Consider the following 24,222-nt stretch of genomic DNA (forward strand, 5'->3'; position numbering starts at 1 on the left):
CGATTTATCGCCGATCGAGCACGTCTGGATGAAATGGAACGACGTCTGCGCTGTTTACCAAATCAACCAGTGACATTGGCTGATTTAGGCCAGGCTTTAACCAACATCTGGAACAACATCCCTCAAGCATTTCTGAACACTTTAGTGGCATCAATGAGGCGCCGTTGTCAAGCATGCGTGAATGCAAATGGTGGTCACACGCGTTATTAACTTTGTTAATTCAATCAAGTTCGAATACCAGTGTCTTTCGAGTGTGCTGATATCGACGTTATTCGACGTTAACATTAATGGATTATGAAATGTTGTAACGAATACATTTGTATAATAAAAAATAAAATTTGTTCATTGTTATTTTTTATTATATTTTCATATATTAAATAATGCACAGTTTCTTTTTCCCGCTAGTATATATCAACATTCAGTAATACTATTGAGTTAACAAGTTGTATCTTTTGTGTTTCATTATTCTTTAACAGAAACTGGATGACTGCGCGCAGCACTCTATTCCTAAAGAACTTCTGACAGTTTATTTCTAGTCTTAACTACTGGTATCTTATTCTTTAGATTAATAATGAGATGGCCTTTTAGTTCAATTCTTGAAAACAAATTCTGTTAGCCTTTTAGCTAATTATATGTAGAACTAAAATAATCAAATTTTAAGTTCAATTATCTAAAGATTATCTATAGCTCGATTAAAAACAAGTTCGATTAATTATGTCTCTTGAACGATTTAAGTTAAGGCTTTGTATATACATTCTTTTTTAGCTCACCTGAGCTGAAAGCTCAAGTGAGCTTTTCTGATCACCCGGCGTCCGTCCGTCTGTCTGTCTGTCCGTCTGTAAACTTTTAACATTTTTGACTTCTCAAAAAATCACTGGGCCAATTTCAACCAAAGTTGGCGCAAAGCATCCTTAGGTGAAGGGAATTCAAAATTGTTATCATAAAGGGCCAGGCCACTTTCCAGGGGGAGATAATCAAGAAAATGTAAAAATAGAGTAGGGTCATTAAAAAATCTTCTCAAGAACCACTGGGCCAGAAAAGCTGAGATTTACATGAAAGCTTCCTTATATAGTGCAGATTCAAGTTTGATCAAATCATGGCCCCAGGGGGTTGGATGGGGCCACAATAGGGGATCAAAGTTTTACATACAAATATATAGGATAAATCTTTAAAAATCTTCTCAAGAACCACTGAGCCAGAAAAGTTGAGATTTACATGAAAGCTTCCTGACGTAATGCTGATTCAAGTTTGTTCAAATCATGGCCCCTGGGGGTATGATGGGGCCACAATAGGGGATCAAAATTTTACATACAAATATATAGGAAAAATTTTCTTCTCAAGAACCACTGAGCCAGAAAAGCTGAGATTTACACGAAAGCTTCCTGACATAATGCAGAATCAAGTTTGTTCAAATCATGGCCCCTGGGGTATGATGGGGCCACAACAGGGGATCAAAGTTTTACATACAAATATATAGGAAAAATCTTCTTTTCAAGAACCACTGAGCCAGAAAAGCTGCGATTTACATGAAAGCTTCCTGACATAATGCAGATTCAAGTTTGCTCAAATCATGGCCCCTGGGGGTATGATGGGGCCACAACAGGGGATCAAAGTTTTACATACAAATATATAGGTAAAATCTTCTCAAGAACCACTGGGCCAGAAAAGCAGAGATTTACATGAAGGCTTCCTAATATAGTGCAGATTCAAGTTTGTTCAAATCATGGCCCCCGGGGGTTGGATGGGGCCAGAATAGGGGATCAAAGTTTTACATACAAATATATAGGATAAATCCTTAAAAATCTTCTTCTCAAGAACCACTGAGCCAGAAAAGCTGATATTTACATGAAAGTTTTCTGATATATTTCAGATTTCAGTTTGTTAAAATCATCGCCCCCAGGGAAGGATGAAGTCACAAGGGGGGGGGGGGGGGGGTAATCAAAGTTTTGCATACAAATATATAAGGAAAATATTTAATGTGAGCGATGTGGCCCTTGGGCCTCTTGTTTTTGAAAGACTCAATGTTGTGTGACCTTGACCTGGAAGTTTGACCTACTTTTAATAAAAACATGACCTATTCAATGTGTCCTGAACTACCTAAGGTAGATCTTTCATATGTGTTTCTTATTGCAAGACCTAGCATATCATGACCTTTGACCTTGAACCCGGTATTTGACTTACATTTAAGGAAACATAATCAAAAAATGTATCCCAAACTATTCTAGGTAGGACTTTCATATTTTGTAAATAAATCCTTTACGACAAGATGGGTGTTCGATATTTTGACCGTTTAGGGGAAAATGGGATTGATAAAAAATCTTTTAGAATTCACAACAGCTGAACAACGACAGGGCCAAGGTGACTTGAGTGAGCGATGTGGCCTATGGACCTCTTGTTAACAAGCAACACTACAATGTAGATACCCCTACTTGACACAAATTTGCTCATGATCTAAAGCTATATGGTACCATTGGCGCAAGGTCATTTCAGATATATAGAATATGGCCATAAGCGAGTCATCGTTTCATTTTTTCACTATATATTTCATGTGTTTATAGATTGATACGGAATGACACCTATATTTACTACAAGATTCACCTCTGTCGGCGCGGGTTCGAATCCCATTTGCGCCAGTAAGTGAGAAAGTTCCTCAGTTTACTTTCGGAAGGTCGGTGGTCTCTTCCCAGGTACATTGTATCTGGGTTCACTCTTCCACCAATAAAAACTGGGCACCACCAGATAACTGAAAAAATTTTGAGAGTGGCGGAAAACATCAATCAATCAATACTGCAAGGTCTCTGTTTATGAAAAGTGAAAATAACGAAAAGTAAGCTATAAACTCCAATATTTAGAGCAAGGCAAACACTGACCCCTGGACATACCAGAGCTGAGATTAGTTGCCAAGGAGGAATAAGCATTCCCCCTTGGCCGGTCACACCCGCCGTGAGTTCTATATCTTTATCAGGTAAACGGAATAATCCGTAGTCGGTATCAATATGACGTAAAGAACGGATTTACACTTGGTATGAAACAATCAGACAGCATTCGGTCTGTAACATCAACTTATTTGTCAGTAGCCTGCCTTGATCAAAAATTGATCATACGCAGAGCATGCCCACATGTATCGAACGAGTTGAGAGACATAAACACCATGTGCAGGTGATAAAGAAATATTGCTACATAAACATGGGGAGTTCAATAAAATATTCAAACCTGAAGCAAATATGGAGGACTATGTGGTATATTTTAGGGTATTAAAGTTTTACATGAGGATATATAGGGAAAAAAATCTCTACAAATTTTCTCAATAACAGCAGGGCCATGAATAATCATATGAATATGCAAGCATCCTCAGGTAGTGTAGATTAAGTTTGTTCAAATCATTTTAATAGGATGGGACCACTATAAGGGATCAAAGTTTATGTGGGAATATACAGGAACCCCATTAAAACAAATTCTCTTTGCAGAGTAACAAAGCCACACTAAACCATATCAACATACAAACGTTCCTAAATTGCGTGGATTCAATTTTTTATGCTCCCATGACTACAGTCGAGGGAGCATATTGGATTTTGGCCTACGTGTCTGAAACTTAAATCTTGCTCATTACTTTCGAATGTGATGGGGATCTCATATTACAGATGTGCATTCTTTTGGACAAGACCTTTCTTTTGGTATCAATTGTTTGACCTTGGACCTTGATCTTGGAGTTTGACCTACTTTTAAGAAAAATGGAGTTTTGGTCATAGTTCGCACAATCAAGGTCCAAGTACGAATTTTTTATTCAAACACTCGAACAGAAAGGGCACTGTAGTTATGTGGTACACACAGGTTGCTTAAACGAGGTTTGTGTGTAATCCTTGACCAAGGTCATTTGAACAATGCCAAGGATCCAGTAGGAATACGGCAAATATATATGTACCATAGACACATTACAAAATTAAACATTGGCTTATAAATTAAGTTTGAATGTTTGTGCATCAATCCTGAAGCACTACAGTATTTAAAACCATTCAGTGTGACTTGATCCTACAAGGTTACAGTATTTCTGATAGATCAACGTGCTTTGGTATTTAGAATAGGTCAATGAGCTGTGGTCGAACAATAAAGATGTAATATTTATCAATGAGTTCAGTATTCATATTAGATCAATGTGCTTTGGTCGTATAACAGTTACAGTATTTATTACAATAAGTCAAAATCAAAGGAATTCTACTGGTAATCTGCTCTATATAACAGTTACAGTATTTATTACAATAAGTCAAAATCAAAGGAATTCTACTGGTAATCTGCTCTGTGTAACAGTTACAGTATTTATTACAATAAGTCAAAATCAAAGGAATTCTACTGGTAATCTGCTCTATATAACAGTTACAGTATTTATTACAATAAGTCAAAATCAAAGGAATTCTACTGGTAATCTGCTCTATATAACAGTTACAGTATTTATTACAATAAGTCAAAATCAAAGGAATTCTACTGGTAATCTGCTCTATATAACAGTTACAGTATTTATTACAGTAAGTCAAAATCAAAGGAATTCTACTGGTAATCTGCTCTATGTGGGGTATTTCGAGTATTATCTAATTTGGATGAGTCACGTGAGAGTATTAGTCCCGTAGATTCAGTTAACATTACCGAGAGATTCTTAAAATCTTGTTTAATTTTTTGGTGTCATTATATCCGGCATCTGTCTGGGCGAGGTTCTTATTTGGGCGTATTGCTTTTCCAGAAAGGTGTTATAATTGTTACTTTTCCACAAAAACATTATACAGCTATTATTGTACCCAGGCATTACGTTACTGCAATTTACCTGTGGTGATAAGTTCTAAGATCGTATGTGTCTGCAAAATCTAAGACTAGGTTTCCACCATAAATTTGGGCAGCAATTCCTGATATTGGGGGAAAGAGCAATACAAGTGGGCCAGTCTTTCCAGGCCCATTTCAATTCTCAATTCTATTCCCCACACCCAAATATATTAGTATTCACGGACTGGTTCAAAAACTCTAAACGACAACTTGCATCAAAATCAGGTCTCTGACAGCACCAGCAATAGTACGCAAAAGTGACAAGAGAAAAACTTGACTTTTTGTGTACAGAAAATGCAAAATATTTAAAACACGAAGTTTCCCCGAATTGATTTTTAAGGGCTGTCGGGTACAAATTTGGTGCCCGCCCATACATGTACATGTATGTTCTGGCACCAAAGTTTAGAACATTTTATGTAATGCTACTGCTTAGAATTAAGAATGAATGCTAGTATTCTATGAAGTGCTGTATGTTGTATTGTCAGAATTTTAAATGAATATGACACAGAAATGCTGTTTTCACATGTAATCCAGGTAAGAATGCTTTGTTTTTACCTGTAATCCAGGTAAGATATTTGCGGAATCGTAATGTCATATTTTTTGCGGAGTAGTGAGAAAAAATAATGCGAAATCGTAACATTTTTATTGCGGACACGCAATATCAATTTGTGGAAACATGATGCGCAGCCTTATTTTGCAATAAAGCACCAACCTTTGGTCCATGCGACTTAAATGCATGTGATAAGAATTTGCGATATTTCGTCCAGTAACTGTTTAGATTGTTGTAGTGCTTCATCCATTGTTTTGATTGCGTTAAATGAAGCGACGCGTCTGGGTTCGCTTGAAAAGACGCATAAAACGTGTAGTGTTTTGCTTTTGATTTATTTTATAAAACACGTGTAAGATGTAATAAAATACATAGGGTCCTTTTTATAGCACTAACTAATCGATAGTCTTGTCATCACATCCAAGGGCGCCATATATCAACAGCTGCCACATAGCTATCCTGAAATAAGGGTTCTAATGCCATTCTTAACTTACTACTGTGTCCAGTTTCAAATATCTTCGAACATTGATTGGCTGACGACTCGAGCACGTGATCAATTCTAGAGATGATGCTGCCATATTGATCTGATGTTGGTGTCGAAGCAAAGCGAGGACTGCCAATTCTAGCTGTAAGCGGTGTTGAAGACAGACGTGAGAAAGACATATTGGTGTCGTAGTCCATAAAAACCGGTTGTGGGTGGCTGTAGACAGTTGTGTCTGGACACATCAGGGTTGACAATGTGTACTGACGAGAACTAAGCACTGAATTGTCCAAGTCGGAGCTCGCTCGGCTGAACAGTCTTCTCTGAGCCATCTGTCTAGGCAGTTCATTTCTCGGCGGAGAATACGCTGTAAGCAGTTCCATGTTGTTGTGTTGCTGTGGCGTCTTCGGAAGGTGTTTGTATGAACATCCCTTAATGTTTGATCTGCTTCTCAGATTCTTGAAACTTTTGAATATGTCCTTCATTCCACGTGACTGCTGCTTAGGTGTAAAGTTGTTCGTTTTCATTTCACTCTTCTTGGTGTCTGAAGAAGCATTGAAGTAACCATTAAGGATACAATATCGAGCACTGATACAGAGTTGCATGAGTGGTCAAAATTCTGCGCATTAATGGAACTCTGTAGCATCAATGGGTATTGTATCATTAACCTCACATCATGTTAGGTTAACAGTGAAATAGCATTGGGGTTCAATAGATGATAATGATCCAATTACTTACAACGTATTTTATATTATCCACCGTTGCATAAAGTATTTCCAAAATAACATGTTGTTCATGATTTAACACGTACTTACCATTCGTTTTTGATTTCCTTCCTTGATACAAATTTCCTTTACTTTCCTCCACCATGACCGACACATTTTTAGCATTCTACATAGAAAATAAACAGTCATTTCTACTTTAAAAGAACGGGAAAAAAAGAAGGAAAAAAACTCCCATGAAAGAAATTGTAATTCAATCCTATGTTTTCTTGAAATTTAGATGGATGTTAATGGAATTTATACAGCCAGTCAGAATTGAGTTTCAGAGTAACCGATTCAAACTGAATTACCAAATCTCTGATAGTACAGAAAGAAATCGTTCCGATACATTGCAAATGAGCGATATTAGATTCACAGAGCGATATTGAATACATTTGAAAGATATTATGATGCATATTTTTATCGGACTCCCTGCGTTTAGCAGAATATGAATAACTAGTTTCAAATAAAACTTGCATCTTTTGTGCCCCTCACTGCCGATCTGATCTGCGACAAGCACCTGTGGATGCGGTCATGGTTCCTCTTTTCAATGGGGTGTTTACTGACCTGCTAAAACGCACGAAAAGAAGATACAAGTTTAATGAATGAATTTAATAAGGCATCTATTTATTACAATAAGTTGGTAAGGATTATTAGTAAAACACATACTGTACCTTTCACCTTCCAAAATCGAATTATGATGAAAAAAGTCCGGAAAACAAAAGTTGAATAGGTTAATTAAACCTTGAAATAATGCTATAATGTCTTATAATTTTATTTCTAATGTTTTTGCATTTGATATCTCTACAAATAGTAATGATAGCCATCTCCTCATGAATGCGTAGCATTTGTGTGAATACCAATATAGTACGTCTATTTCAACGACTGGGAATTTCGACAGAAATAAAATTAGAATGTAAATATTAGAAATAAACTTCATTTTAAAAAATATATCAGAGGCCTGGTTTTCGAAAGTATGCTAAAATTGATATATCATACGACAACTCTTAGGACTATCGTAAATTGTATATCAGTGATGTCTTAGGATTGTCCTAACAAAGTTGGACTTAAGATGGTTTTAGGATTGTCATAAGATTATCACGTACTTTTTTCATTTTACGGATGAAAAAGTATTATAGCATTAATTTTCAAGCAAAACAGTGAAAAATTCTTTTGAATTCTTAAAGAATGAAAGACGTTTACAATTTTATTTTTTTTTTAAATCTATCAACTTCAATTGCATGGGATTATGAAAATTATCAATTATTTTATGATATGTGAGGTGAAAATAAATAATTATCTAAGATATTTTTTCCCATATAATGTATATTGAGAAGTAAGACAAACAATATTTTCAACTAAAAGAAATGAATTGAAACGAATATACCAATATTCATATTCCGCAATTTTGAAATAGAAAATCTCATATATGAGCAAAACTTTGGCATACCGTAACTCAGTTTTTTTAATGGATAATCATTGAAGTGTGAAATGAAATAACACAACATTTTAAGCGAACGTGTTATTTATTATCCTGATCAAACAAATAACGCAATAATGTAAGTTCAAACAAAATCATGTAATAGACCAATATTGATCCCAGCCACATCTTCGCTAGCCAAGGGTTTACGATCCGTTCCGCTTCTCTACAAACGTTTGTAGAGAAGCGGAGCGGATCGTAAACCCTTGGCTAGCAAAGATGTCCCAGCCAATATACATCTAAAAAACACTTACAATATTAAAAAGGTGGCATCAATAATGTTTATTGATAATTGCTAGGCGTTATTTGTAACGCATGCACATCTACTCCTTTCTATTATTTGCTTGTTTACATTTGAATAAAGACGTGCATAATTAGAATGTACATGTATATTGTTATATCAAGGACAAGTTATGGGCAATGGTTAAAAAATGAGCCGGCCAAACATTTATCCGTGCTTTTCCGGATTATCTACCGATACGTTTGTATAAAAGCAACAAAGATTAGGTTTCCTTGAAAAGTCATGCCACGAAATCCAAACTTCACGTCCAAGGAGCTTCGGAGATTATCATAACTTTGTAACAATCATAAGACCATCCTAAGATGCTTGGCGTCCTAAGATTGAGCATTCTTTACCCAGAGTTCCGTGCGCTCCTCGCGCCCTCTGGTGAGAGAATGAAGATTGAGTCCGATCTTATGACGAATCCTAACTTAGGACTCAATCGAAAACATGTCTTAATTATGACTTAATTCACGCCCCGGCACACTTTTCACGAAGCACTGATGTACTTCATGGAGATGAATCGAAGAGTCGTATATTTCATACGCTCATGAGATTTTTAAGTAAACCACATTTCTTTATTAACTCGAAGCATGGTAACATTAAAGGGCGGAAAACCAACTTGGACACACAGACTGACAGACAGAGAGAAACATATATATACGTGCTTGTAAGGGACTAATAAAGGTCGCCTGTTTATATGCAGTGTCATTGTCAGGTCTGGATGGGCTCTCTAAACCACCACGGGTCATGGATGATATTCCTTCCAAATCATGCCGCCAGTTCCTCAAGCTCAATTTTAGATGCCGTTAACATGAGCAACATTCTTCGTCATAGAAGAATTCAGTCGTGTGCTTCAACTTATTTCAAGTTCAGGTCTACACCCAGACATAGACCATCTTATCTATCCCATTCCCCGGGAGCCACTGTAATTTGGGTCAAATCAAAGATCCCATTATCTTGCTAGCGAACGGAGGGATACGAATAGATGAGGATCTATAAAGAACTAATATCGTATTTTGTATAATTGTGGTGTTTGTATAGCTTGTTATGGCATGTTTATCTGTATAAACCAGAAATACATTGATTTTACGGTTTTGTTGCAAAAAATGTACCAATGAATAAGTTTGACTTCTATTAAAATATAGCGCGCGATGTGATATCTTCATTTAAAAAATCCAACTATAACCTACTGTTCTGAATTTATATGAAATATATATATTATGATAAATCTTAAATGTAAAACATGAATGTCATGCACAAATAACCCAAAATTATTCATTTCAAACTACTTTTACATGCGCCTCTAAAATGACAAGTATGGCGTAGTCGAAGCGCGCGTTATAAAATTCAATACGTTAACCTTGTACTAGTACCTTTATTCTGCAACAAAATCCCACCAAACCTATTTATAATATCGCCAAGATGATTAATATGATAAAAGTATTCGTATGAACACCATATTAAATAGTTCTTCATTTAGTATCGCTGAAAACGGAGTAAAAAAATTTTAAAAGAGGTAACGCTTAATGATACTATAAAACGGTCAGATCTGTAAATGTCCTAGTATTTAGTTTGCGGATCAAATAGATAAATCTACATGCAGTAGGAAAGTTGTTATAGAGTGCCAATATACAGCGATTCTTCGAAAGAATTTGATATTGGTTTGATTAAACACGGCATCATATTCCATTATGAATTAACCATTTTTTTTAAAGTTTTTTTTTTTTTTAGAATTTGCAAAAGAGGTATATAAACTTAAGATATACTATAGCAGGAATTTAAATAAATGTCCAAATCTTTGGTTTATGCAGGTACGTGCTGAGCGTGCCTCTCATAGGGATGCCACTCCACATATACATATGTTAGTTCCACTTGCCTCTTGTAATCTAAATTTTCATGTTAAAAAAACCCGTACAGGTGGGGAGAAATAAATTAAATGACTTTAAAAAAAAGAATAAATGATAACTTACCCCTCTCTTTACGATAAGGTCTTTGTCCTTTGGTTTCGCTATTTTCCGGAGTTTTTCTCCGATTGTCTTCTTCATTTTCATGGTGCAATACCGTCTATATCCTTGAAGTCTCTCTGTTGAACTAACGAGGTTTTCACGTCAAGTGCAGAATTACGTATGCGTATTCCTGAAATTACTTCGCAGTAAAGAAATTGACATGTGCCAGGTGTGAAATTCGGGTGCGAACTGTTGATATACCTCAGATCACCGTCACTATTTAGAGAGGTGCCAAAGGAGTACTCCTTCACCTGGGTAGGGGTCCAGTTTGGGACTGTCGATAGATATAGTCCATTACCCTAATCAATGTTTGTTGTTAAATTATAACCTAATGGGACAATGGTGTTTTACATCCCCCGCTGTTTTATTGGAATGTTAATGATTGCTCAGTTCGCTGCAGTGTGGAAGAGTAGCGTTCCATTTCGTGGGAAATTTTTAATTTTATTTCTCATTTATATGTTCCACAGAAGTGACAAGCATGAGAAATACCGCAGCAAGGATAATTAACTTAATGATTTCTACAGTTAATGTCGGACACTAATAGCTAAAAATCACAATAGTAATGAGAAAATGATTTTTCTAATATGTCAATTTAAAAATGTAGCATCTCTCTACCCGTAAAATGTTACAAAATGTAGGCCAATTATTGCTTCCTTATTCATAAATAAGTCTATTGGGAAAAAATTCTATAAAACTTAGATCTGCATTTACCAGTTTTAGGAAAGAGTGCCTAGATTAGTTTAAGTTCTGTAATACACTTAACCTGATAAATTAAATGTATGGGTAAAATATGATGTTCAATATATTTTTTAAAAGATCTGTTTTTAACAAATGATTTGAAAGCACATGAATTGTCTTCAGAGAGAACATTATCCATAGACCTTTTTGTTTAACTAACTTGCATATCATATACATGTATATCGTAAAGATTCAACGTTTCAGAGACATGTAAAACAAAAATCTGTTTTATCTCTTACTTTATATAATCAAGGATATTTAAAGTTTCTTGTAAAATCTTAATAAACCCAGCTGTTTTGTTTCTTATGCAATGGTGTATATATATATATATATATATATATATATATATATATATATATATTGATTCGGAGCAATTTACCAGTGTCTGGAAGCTTAGACCAAATAAAGCATTTGAATGTTATCCCCAGGTGTAAACCTTTTATTAGCCCAAATGAAGCCGAATTTATTTTAACTTAGATGTTTTATTACTTAGTCCATGCGTCTCCTAAAGGAAAAAAAAAATTTCCATGTGATATGTGAATTATGACGGGTACCATATAAATCAACATCGGTATCCTATCAAAGGCAGTGTGACCGGTTTATTGCCTGATGATTTCCATACGTAAGTGTATGTTGCAATTTCAAAGACGAAGTCGGTTTGAAAGTTCCGAAGATACCATAATTCACGGAGTGGGGTTAGTGTCCAGACGAAGGCCCGTCAAAACGAACCGAGAGTTGTTAGGAACTCAAACATTTCTGTTCAACGCAGAAAAAATATTCAGAATTTTTGAAAGGGTTAAACCATCTATATATTTCGTAAGAAAACAAACACATTTCTCGTTTACTAATATTTTCATTTATTCCGGAGATTCGTTATATATAGTTATGGTGATTGTTAAAGCAATACAAACTATAACTGACGGTAAATATATTGAAAAATAAAAGAACAAATATTGAACATATTTGTGATTGGAAACATACAACTTAATAGAATCAGAGTAAATATAAAGTAATAAACCCGTCAAATCAGCAAAAAAAAGTCGATTCATGAATCATTGTCATCCTGTCAGTAATTCCTATTCGTAATCTCCGATGTGCATTGACTTCGGAGGTCACCAGTTCGGAAAAAACCGAAAGAGAGGCACTGAGCACGTGTCAGATTTGTAAACAATTTAACATGCCAATTTCATAGAAAAATTCACTATCAAAATTTCATTTGAGTTGCACATATGCGTAATCATTACTTTCTTACACTTATAGTACTTCTTGCCATTCATGAAACGATGTAATATCTTAAACAAACGGAACGTGTAGTTACTCACGTCAGTTTCCATATTTGTATATGACGTCGGTCTCAGCAACCCGATTATGTTCGGCAATCATCGTTCCCATGTCCGTGTATACGACGCAAAGGCGGTTTATACGAAACGCTCATTGTACATGTAGGTATGCTCTCAACAATATTCCCTAGTTTATTTTGCTGAATTTTTCTTCAGATCTTGGGGATTATATCAGTTATACCAATAGAAGTTAATTGATGCATAATTGGATAGTTGAAAAAATGCCGTCAATTACAGCTTGTATTGCCGTCTTCTGTTGACTAAATATATATGGACAATTTCAGGAGAACCCTAGTATGAGTGGAAGGGGGTGCCTGTCAAAAGTTTTATATTTAATTTTGAACATATTTTATTGATTTATGATCAAATGGATCGGGAATAAGTTTTGACAACCTACCAGTGTCTCTCCTTAGATATAACAGAACAATGTCATGCAAAAAAGTAGTGTAACATACGTGTTGTAGAAATGATACAAAATTATTACACACACTACGGTAGTTGTTACATTACACACGTGTTGTAGAAATGATACAGAACTATTGTACATACTACGGTAGTTGTTACATTACACACGTGTTGTAGAAATGATACAGAATTATTGTACATGCTACGGTAGTTGTTACATTACACACGTGTTGTAGAAATGATATAGAATTATTGTACATACTACGGTAGTTGTTACATTACACACGTGTTGTAGAAATGATACAGAATTATTGTTCATGCTACGGTAGTTGTTACATTACACACGTGTTGTAGAAATGATATAGAATTATTGTACATACTACGATAGTTGAAACTACAAGACGGTGTATGCAGCAGCTAAATGCGGTCCAGCACTAAAGATAAATTGTATAACCAATCTTTCTCAATAAGAAGGTCCAAATGGCATAATCGATAATGAAAGTTCAACTTTGATGTTCATCATATGCCATTTTATCATTAAAATCAATTAATCAAAACTAATTTTTACCATGTTTATCTTATTTCTTGGTTATACAAATACTTTTCGATAAATTTAATGCGTTTTTTGTTTGTTTGTTTGTTTGTTTTTTGTTTTTTTTTACACATTTGTGTAAATCAAGTTTAAGTCTAATACTAGACAGTTTGAAAAAATGCTTCGAAAATTGGAGTATTTTTCTTTTATTAAATATATATATATAGATATACATCTTCCTGTTATTCGCAAAATAATAATAATTTAAAAAACAAACACCACCCCGAGAAATAAAAACCACAAAAGAAAAAAAACAAGAGGCTCATGGGCCACGTCGCTCACCTGGGTCACCTTGGCTCATATTTAAAGATTTTTCCTATATATTCACATGTAAAACTTTGATCCTATTGTGGTCCCATCCACCCCCCTACCCCCCCACCCCCCCCGGGGGGGGGCATGATTTTAACAAACTTAAATCTGCACTATGTCAGGAAGCTTTCATGTAAATCTCAGCTTTTCTGACTCAGTGGTTCTTGAGAATAAGATTTTAAAAGATTTTTCCTATATATTTGTATGTAAAACTTTGATCCCCTATTGTGGCCCCATCCTATCCTCGGGGGCCATGATTTTAACAAACTTCAATCTGCAATAATGTTTGGAAGCTTTCGTGTAAATTCCCTTTCTCTTGGCGTAGTAGTGTTTGAGAAGAAGATTTTTAAAGATTTTCCCTATATATTTCTATGTAAAACTTTAATCCCCCTTGTGGCCCCATCCTGCTTCTGGGGGCCATGATTTTAACAAACTTGAATTTGCACTATGTTAGAAAGCTGTCATGTAAATTTCCACTTTCCTGGTCCAGTACTTTTTGACAAGAAGATTTTTAAAGATTTTCCCTATATATTTGCATGCATAACTTTGATACTCCTTGTTGCCCCATCCTACCTCCGGGGGCCATGATCTTAACAAACTTAAACCTGCACTATGTCGGGAAGCTTTCATGTAAATATGAGCTTTTCTGGCTCAGTGGTTCTTGAGAAGAAGATTTTAAAAGATTTTCCTGTATATTTGTATGTAAAACTTCAATCCGCTATTGTGGCCCCATCCTATCCTCGGGGGCCATGATTTTAACAAACTTCAATCTGCAATAATGTTTGGAAGCTTTCGTGTAAATTCCCTTTCTCTTGGCGTAGTAGTGTTTGAGAAGAAGATTTTTAAAGATTTTCCCTATATATTTCTATGTAAAACTTTAATCCCCCTTGTGGCCCCATCCTGCTTCTGGGGGCCATGATTTTAACAAACTTGAATTTGCACTATGTTAGAAAGCTGTCATGTAAATTTCCACTTTCCTGGTCCAGTACTTTTTGACAAGAAGATTTTTAAAGATTTTCCCTATATATTTGCATGCATAACTTTGATACTCCTTGTTGCCCCATCCTACCTCCGGGGGCCATGATCTTAACAAACTTAAACCTGCACTATGTCGGGAAGCTTTCATGTAAATATGAGCTTTTCTGGCTCAGTGGTTCTTGAGAAGAAGATTTTAAAAGATTTTCCTGTATATTTGTATGTAAAACTTCAATCCGCTATTGTGGCCCCATCCTATCCTCGGGGGCCATGATTTTAACAAACTTCAATCTGCAATAATGTTTGGAAGCTTTCGTGTAAATTCCCTTTCTCTTGGCGTAGTAGTGTTTGAGAAGAAGATTTTTAAAGATTTTCCCTATATATTTCTATGTAAAACTTTAATCCCCCTTGTGGCCCCATCCTGCTTCTGGGGGCCATGATTTTAACAAACTTGAATTTGCACTATGTTAGAAAGCTGTCATGTAAATTTCCACTTTCCTGGTCCAGTACTTTTTGACAAGAAGATTTTTAAAGATTTTCCCTATATATTTGCATGCATAACTTTGATACTCCTTGTTGCCCCATCCTACCTCCGGGGGCCATGATCTTAACAAACTTAAACCTGCACTATGTCGGGAAGCTTTCATGTAAATATGAGCTTTTCTGGCTCAGTGGTTCTTGAGAAGAAGATTTTAAAAGATTTTCCTGTATATTTGTATGTAAAACTTCAATCCGCTATTGTGGCCTCATCCTACCTCCGGGGGCCATGATTTTAACAAACTTGAATCTGCACTATGTCAGGAAGCTTTCATGTACATCTCAGCTTTTCTGGCTCAGTGGTTCTTGAGAAGAAGATTTTAAAAGATTTTACCTATATATTTGTATGTAAAACTTTGAACCCCTATTGTGGCCTTATCCAATCCCCGGGGGCCATGATTTTATTAAATGTGAATTTGCACTATGTCAGGAAGCTTTCATGTAAATTTCAGCTTTTCTGGCCCATGAGAAGATTTTTAAATGACCCACCTTATTTTTGCATTTTTGTGATTATCTCCCCTTTGAAAGGGACATGGCCCTTTATTTGAACAAACTTGAAAGCTCTTTACCCAAAGGATGCTTTTGGCCAGGTTTGGTTGAAATTGGCCCCGTGGTTCTGGAGAAGAAGTCGAAAATGTAACAAGTTTACAGACAGACGGACAGACAGACGACGGACAACAAGCGATCAGAAAAGCTCAGGTGAGCTGAAAAAAAACAAACAAAAAAAAAAACAAAAAAACAACAACAACAACAAAAGTACCGTTCATTTATTGAAGAGCATTTTTTTTAATTTTGGAATAAAGAGATATCTTAGACGTCAAAATTGAAAGACTAGTAATGATTTTAGCGTTGATTAATCGTACATCGAATTTTCTGCACCTAACATGTGTATAAAGAGTAGCCATCTGAAACAACTAAAGCATATTCGATCACAGGCCCGATCGAATAAAATTTAATGTTGCATACATTTCCCGGTAATGTTTAAGTCGTGGTTTAGCCTGCTAAAATAACATCTTCGTAAGCCAAATGCTTTTCATCATGGGGTAAAGAAATCGGACACTTGATTTGGCAAGATGCAAAAATAGTAGAGGTGCCAGGGGCGGATCCAGGAATTGCGGTTACGGGGGGGGGACTTTATGAGATAGGGAGTCTGGGGGCCACCTTGAGGCCCCCAGTGGGCCCAGGCGTGGAAGTTATTTGTACTATTTTCTATCATTTTTAATAAGGTGAAATTAGTAAAATGACGCAAGTTTTAAGGGTTTTTGGAAAAAAATTAAGTTCTCCCAATAAAGTAATTCAAGAAATCAAAAGATTTTGTCATTTATTTCTCCGGGAGCTGGAAAAAATTATTGCTTTTTTTATCGTTTAGTACATTTTTCTAAACAAAACACCATGATTTACCTGATAGGGGGAGGGGGGAGGGGGAGGGGGGGGGGGGGGCAGCGCACCCCTTTAAATCTGCCACTAGGTGCACCTGCAGCATACAGTCTACTCCACTTATATTGAAGTCACTTAAAATGAACTATATATTATATTGAAGAGAAAATAAATCCCCAGTAACATTATAAATATACATGTATAGACGATTCAGGTTCGTTCCTTGAATTTCAATATATCCGGAGTAAACTGTATTGAGTTCATATTTTTCTTTACCGCACGGTGGTCTAATCCACTTGAGCTCGTAACATAAAGGGTAGGTAACTAGAAGCGTGCTTAGGTTTACATTAAGTAAAACTTAAGCGGCCGGTAGAACGTGTCTTAAGTTTGGGATATAAATGTAAATTGTTAAATGCCATCATTTAAATATAAACTCAAATTCAACGAAGAACAACCGCTGACGTCGGCTTTCCAGATTTCAACTCCTTAATTATGCCATATTCATACTTTTTGTCACGATGCGGTATCATTTCCTTTGACCTTGGCAATTTAAAATCAGACAGAAAATCTTTAGCAGAAATCAAACGTACAATAACTTCCAGGGGGCGGAGCTTAGCTGTATAATAACTTCCAGGGACGGAGCTTAGCTGTACAATAACTTCCGGGGGCAGAGCTTAGCTGTACAATAACTTCCAGGGGTGGAGCTTAGCTGTACAATAACTTCCAGGGGTGGAGCTTAGCTGTACAATAACTTCCAGGGGTGGAGCTTAGCTGTACAATAACTTCCACGGAGCCGTCCTACAGCTTCCTAACTCTGAACATAGCTAGAATTAAACAACAATTTTGTAACATTAATCAATAATGATTCTCAATTCCAAAAAAGCTATATGTAGCTAAAGTCTGTGACATATATGTACTTATTGTGCCCAATCCCTCACCCGCGCTTTTTTTCCATTATCCATAATAACATAATGTCATCGAAGTCATTTTGCTACAAAGTCAGTGTCAGTATGGTGGCTGATCTGTGCCACTTTACAATTTGTCGTCTTGTTGAGGCGAAAAGACGACAAAACGAAAAGACGACAAAGCGATAATTGGCGACTTTTCGCCCCGAAATAACGAAAAGACGACAAAACGAAAAGTCTAAAAGACGACAAATTACGGGCGAAAAGACGACAAACAAAACCCGCAAATTAGCGACCTAATTTGTCGTCTTGCCGGAGCATCATTCTTGAAAGCGGCCACTCTTTTTGTATAAGATATCAGTGCGAGCGAAAAGCTGTGACAGTCGCCTTGAGACGCCTAGTCCTCTTTTTGAGGCTTCCAATACGCTGTTAACCACTTTCTTGTCATAGACACTGGGAGGAGCTGGCTGACGCCCGATCTTTGTCTCTAGATCACTCCGACCAGTTAATTTACCTGATATGGTGGATTTGGGAACCTGTTAGCGCTGAGCAGCGGCCCTTATGGAAAGCTCCCTTCTCTGGACAGCACCGACAGCTTCAACAATAGACTCGTGTGTATACTGCAATATCTTACTCTTTTTTAAAACTTGATTTAGCCATTTAGTCTACAAGAAAAGATTTTTTACTTGGTTTTGGATATTGGAAAATCAGGCACGTAGTATTAGCCCCCCTCCCCACATCAATAAACAATACTACGTGTCTGTATCGCTATATTCCTCGACAAAGTCTGCGTCAAAGAGATGGTGTAGATACGAATAACCGTACAAAGTATAGTAATTAGATGAACGCTCCGACATAGGTATCCGCGCTTACACTTTAAGTCACTGTCTGAATAAATTGCTATTACATGGTTGTCTTTAGGGTTTTCAGGTTCGGCTTTTAGATAGTACACTTCGCCAATGGATAATTCTCGACCTCCCCAATAGTGCATTCCAACAGCATACACGCTGAAAACGGCATTTTTCTTCATTTGGAATTTAAAACCTGAAAAGTTTAGTTTGCCTTATAATTTTCTGAAACCATGGAATGTGGTTCTCTTTTGATACTTTATTATTGGTGGTATAGATTTTTTACGTGTAATTATACATTTTTATGCTCCCAAGATCGAAGATCGGGGGGGGGGGGGGGGGGGGCATATTGTTTTTGTCCTGTCTGTCATTCTGTAATTCTGTCTGAAACTTTAACCTTGCTAATAACTTTTGAACAGTAAGTGCTAGAGCTTTGATATTTCACATGAGTATTCCTTGTGACAAGACCTTTCCGTTGGTATTAAACATTTTGACCTTGACATTTGACCTACTCTTATTTTATTTCTTTACATTGGTCATAACTTCTAAATGGTAAATATTAGAGCTTTCATATTGTACATGAGCATTTCTTTTGACAAGATCTTTCTATTGGTACCAAGATATTTGCCCTTGTGACCTTGGCCATCTTCGGAATTGGCCATTATCGGGGGCATTTGTGTTTCACAAACACATCTTGTTTAAACATGTAAAAGAAAACTAGGAAAAATATGATAAATGGGTGGGGTTGGGGTTGCATGTATAAGATCAAGGCTCTTCTTATCATTTATTGCAGAATTTGACGAGTGATATATTGTGGGTTTTGAAAGAATTTCTGCTTATTTTGCAACTTACTTTTAATTTTTAAAAATACTATTAGAAATGCAAACTTAATGTTATATGATATAAATGATAATAAATAATGAAAACAAATTATATAAATAAATAAATAGAAAACTTGCTATCAAAAAATTTCTACTAATAAGACACTTTATTATTTTTTAAAAAAAAGTTTGTCCGACCTTAAATGTCTTACATTCAGAACAGCATGAAAAGTCGGACCCTTAAGAAAATATACTATTATTTAATTAGGCCTAGATAGAATTTTGAATTAAATCTGAACAACAAAGTATTTTTTTTTTCCATTTTCAATCGCCTTTATTTCCGGATCTTCGAAAGGAACGCATTTTAATGATTTTAGAATTTTCAAACGCTCAAGTGACATTCGACCAACCTCGGCTGATTCCGAAACCTACATCTGGGCTGCGTTCAAGATCGTAGCAGCTAGCCTAGGGGCTAGGTATGGCAGCTGATTTGTGCCATTTTACACTTTATCGTCTCTTTGTTATTTCGAGGCGAAAAGACAACAAAACGATATTTAGCGACTTTATGTTCAGAAATAACGTAAATATGACAAAATGATAATATCAGCTACTTTTCGCCTCAAAATAACGAAAAGACAACACATTGTAAAATGGCGCAAATCAGCCACCATACCTTGCCCCTAGACTAGTCACTACGATCTTGAAAGCTTAAGAATTGGCTGACGTAATCAGAGTTGTGATTTAAACCCGGGACAGGGGGCATGTTGAAAATGGATTAAAAGCACGTAAGTGTTTATTTCCTTGTGACAGTTTTGTGCATTACTGTTCAATGTTTGAAAACAACAAGTTGAAAACAACTTGTCTATTGCGTAAATCCAGGCACATATGAGTCGAAAGGTCGGTCGAAGCATAAACCGTCACCGACTCCGGCATTTGTACGTTTTCCATAATCAAAACATGAATACTTGCGAAGAGAAGTCGATGAAGGCTATGCCTTTCGACTTCTCTCAAGAGAATAGGACCTCTATGCAAAAGACGGAGAATCCCTAAATTAATGACAATGTAAAAAATTCACTTTAATATTCGACCACAATGCCTAGGAGATATCACTGACAATATTCGAAAGGCTACATCTCGCTATGTCAGTCCTCAATACGAAGATGATTACATCCCTGTTACCTTATGAAGGAGTCTACTCAAAAGCTTCTACATGAGAATAAAAATACCATGCTGTGGCCCTCAACTCGACATTTAGATATATCGATGACGTTTTATCTATGAACAATAATCATTTTTATTCACATGTCGATTCGACATTGGAAAATCAAAAAAAATTCTTTGATATCCACTAAATCTAAATGACTATATTCACTTGCCTTGGTATTTTCTGACACCCAGGAGACCAGAGAGAAATTCCCTCTATTTTTCATGCTATAGACCTAAACTTACCTTATAGTTGTAAGATAGCGTCTTTTTAATAAATGCATTATCGGTATTCTCTTACCTTTTCGTGTAGCTAATGGTATTTGGAAGACCTCGTCTCGGGGTCTTTCGTTATAAAAGTATTTGGCTGCGACAGAAATATCTCAGCATCACACCTTTGGTTCGTTATTGGTGGTGAGGTTAAAACGATGAAATTGAAAGGTATGAAGAAATTATTGCGCACCAAATAGCGATGCATTTAATCCATGAATCATCGGTAGATTTAGAATGACTTTTCTTTTTAGTTGGTAGGTGCATTGTTTTTGCTCTTTCGATAGGATTTCTCAGATTTTTTTCAAAATGTCGTCAACTGAATTGCACACCTTGTTCATCTATTATGATCGGTGATATGACATTTAAAAAACGGGTTCTTTATGAGATTTGTGTATTCCAGTTAAATATTTAAAAACACTCTGAAATTTTATATCATATAAAAAACCCATGCCCCGAAATACCATTCAAAAATAAAAGAAAGGGTCTGAAGTGCTGTACTTAAAGCACCTGTGCGTTTACTGAATTGCCAATCTTTAGTAAGATCATAGACAATTTAAGATAAAGGATAAGTAAATGTGTGAGGTTTAATTCTACTTTCACTTTTATCAGTTTATGCAACGAGGAATTTTTTAAAGTCGTTTTGGCCATGTCAATTCCTTCCCTCATTTTTTTTTTTTTTTTTTTTTGAAAAGGGAGTTGTAGAATTTTTTTTAAAAATTAGCATAAACCCAGGAATTATTAAGTTACGTGTGGATTTTTAAAAAAATGTTCTTGTGCTAAAATATTAATGTAGTGACATATTTTGACAAAAATGAGCCATTTTATGCGTATATAATATCTTGGAATAGTAAAATACAACCCAAACAACTTTAGACAAGGTGTAAACTTACCAGTGTCTATATATGTATGTAGGCCTAGACATAAATAATTGCGCTTTGTTAGCTATATTATTTCTCTAGTTTTTATTTTTTTTTAATTTTGGAATACGTCTCAATCCCTGAAGCATCTGGTGCAAATCAATATAAAAATCATCTCCCATCAATACTTTCAGTACTTTGATATATTTTGGTGGTCATTTTGATATTAATTTCGTGGGAACGAATTTTATTTCGTGGGAATAAATTCTTTAAAAAAAAAAAATGTCTTCCAACTGTTCTAAACCAGCCTTACATAACTTTTTGTAAATGTCAAAATAACAGAAATTACACAGCTTTAGAAGAAGAAAATCAATAATGATAGGTTAACTAAAACCTATAAACAAACCTAGCACGAACAGCCAATGAAATCGCGAGATTCTTATTTCACGTTGCGACACACGTTTTTTCCATAATGATCAGAACGAAACGGATATTTTTCGATGTAAGTCGGGAAATATTTGTTAGAGTTAATTTAGTGATTCTTTGTGATTGATAGTTGATAAAAGATTGTTCGCTCGAGGATTTTTCAAACTTACGTTATTGATCAGGAGTTAGATCTACGTACTGTCCCTAGGCGAGTGTCACTGAAGAGCACAACGATGTAAGTTTTTGTTATTTTCTGCATTTTATTCCGATTATGTCAACATAATCTAGCTCTGAATCACGGTGTTTATGTTTAAAATGTAACACAGAGGCTTTATTCATTCCTAAATTGCTTGACATTACGTACATGGCTCAGGATGCCGCCACCTGCCGCACGTTTCAGAACACACGACCGTCGGCCGACGGGAGCTAGCGTGTTCCTTGCTAATTTATTGACCTATAGTCCACATGTATTTCACAGAAAAGCTTTAGATATGTTTCTAATGATGGAATTAAGTTTTGTTATGCATTATATCACGTATTTTATCGGATGTAACATAGGCCTGGCATTGTATTATTTTGGTCTGTGAGTCACGTGGTTGTGATGTCATCAACAAGGCCATATTGATAGGGACTAGAGAGGTTTGATTCCATATTAGATCTGCTGTACATAAGCTCATTCCAATTTTGTTTTTATATACATAGGCCCTATTTGTTTAATGCAGTTGTTACGGCAGTATCAAATAGCATATATATATTTCATATATCTGTATATAATCGAACGAGTGACATAATTTCTCAGTATTATTTATTTACGTCTGATCTGGTTCTTCTGCCCACAGGGTTTTGAAACAATATGAGCAAATTGGTATATATAGTATAATAGTGACTATTATCCATAACACTATTATACTATATATACCAATTTGCTCATATTGTGTCAAAACCCTCTGGTTCTGCCTGGTAATAGGGATATGCCAAACTCGTATGGTTGATTGTTCTGCCATTGAGAGAGTGCATGTAAAAATTAAGATCTGTAGGTCTTAAAATTTTTGTTGGGACACCGGTTTTAGGTGTTTTGAGAGACACACTATTCATGTGGTAATGCATCCAGGTGTTCCCAGTCCACTGCACCAGCAGGAATTTGTTGCAGAACAGAAATATTACAGTAATGTAACTTTACACCTAAATTTGCTATGTAACATGAATAAAATAAACAACAACACATTTTATTGAAGGGCCATCAAAACCATTGTGAAAAGTTTAGTTTTTTGAATTTTGGTTCAAAAATAAAAGATGCTGGGCTCACAATGGACCAAAATTTAGTGTCGTAACCTGATGCGTGGATTCGTTTAAAATGTTTGTTATATATTTAATACATTACTCTTACATCATGTATACTCCATAGCTTTGTTCTGCTTTGATCATAAATCGCTATTATCATAGCATTATAAAAATTGTATTTCGTCGGATGTATTTTCAATCTGACAGTCATTCCGTGGGGATCCGGGTTAGAATAGGTCCTCAGTACCCCCTTGCTTGTTGTAAGAGGGGACTTAATGGGGCTTAATGAGACTGCAAAAAATGAGGTCCCATGTCACAGAAGGTGTGGTACGATAAAAAGACCCCTCCCTGCTCATTGGTCATAAGTGCTGAGCATAGGCCTAAATTTTGCAGCCCTTCACCAGCATTGGTGAGGTCTCCATATGAGTGAAATATTCTCGAGAGGGACGTTTAACAAAATTCAATCAATCAATCAATCTGACAGTCAATGCCTATAACTGAGGATCTGTAACTCTCTGGGGAAAATATTCTTACAGACTTATAATAGTAAGAGATCTACAGGTTACAGTACAGATAAATACTCAGGTTGAGGCCTTAAATTGATGTATTCTAAAAGTTTGCATCAGTCTCAAAAATTTAGTATAAAAATATTAATAACATATTTTTGCACTATACTTGTGTTCAAACATACTTTAAAACATTCATCAAAACCCCATGCGACCCAAAAATTCACAGAGCTCTTCAAGTGATTCTGTTTGTTGTCTTGGCCATGTTAGGTAGCCGGTCAAATCATATTGTTATTCTTTAAACATATTGCATAGAATCAATAAATTTTGCACGAAATGAAATTACTTTTTCAATTTTTATACACCCATCAAAGACGGAACATATTATGGTATTGCTTTATCTGTCTGTCCAGACCTTGTTGGGAAAATTCAAAATGAACTGTAAACTCTAGGATCTTGCAA

General features: G+C 35.7%; 2 protein-coding genes across 4 annotated transcripts in view; one reads left to right on the forward strand and one right to left on the reverse strand.

The window, feature by feature from the left end:
* Positions 1-5,700: 5,700 nt before the first annotated feature.
* Positions 5,701-10,493, reverse strand: LOC125664889 (uncharacterized). Its single transcript, XM_048897689.2, has 4 exons — positions 10,332-10,493; positions 7,076-7,165; positions 6,653-6,728; positions 5,701-6,381 (listed from the first exon to the last, which is right to left on the reverse strand). The coding sequence occupies exons 1-4, from the start codon at positions 10,410-10,412 to the stop codon at positions 5,771-5,773; spliced, it is 858 nt and encodes a 285-aa protein (XP_048753646.2). The 5' UTR covers positions 10,413-10,493; the 3' UTR covers positions 5,701-5,770.
* A 10,869-nt stretch (positions 10,494-21,362) lies between these two features.
* The window catches only part of LOC125647899 (uncharacterized), a 34,002-nt gene continuing 31,142 nt past the window's right edge, over positions 21,363-24,222 (forward strand). For 2 of the 3 annotated variants that reach the window (XM_048874736.2, XM_048874757.2), the window contains exon 1: positions 21,363-22,208. The gene's annotated coding sequence lies outside the window, so the exon portion shown is untranslated. Of the gene's footprint in view, positions 22,209-22,563; positions 22,613-24,222 lie in introns of those variants that run through there. The other variant, XM_048874746.2, reaches the window with a different exon arrangement.

This window comes from Ostrea edulis, chromosome 1 (genome assembly GCF_947568905.1).
Source record: "Ostrea edulis chromosome 1, xbOstEdul1.1, whole genome shotgun sequence".
In the NCBI taxonomy this organism is placed as follows: Eukaryota; Metazoa; Mollusca; class Bivalvia; order Ostreida; family Ostreidae; genus Ostrea; species Ostrea edulis.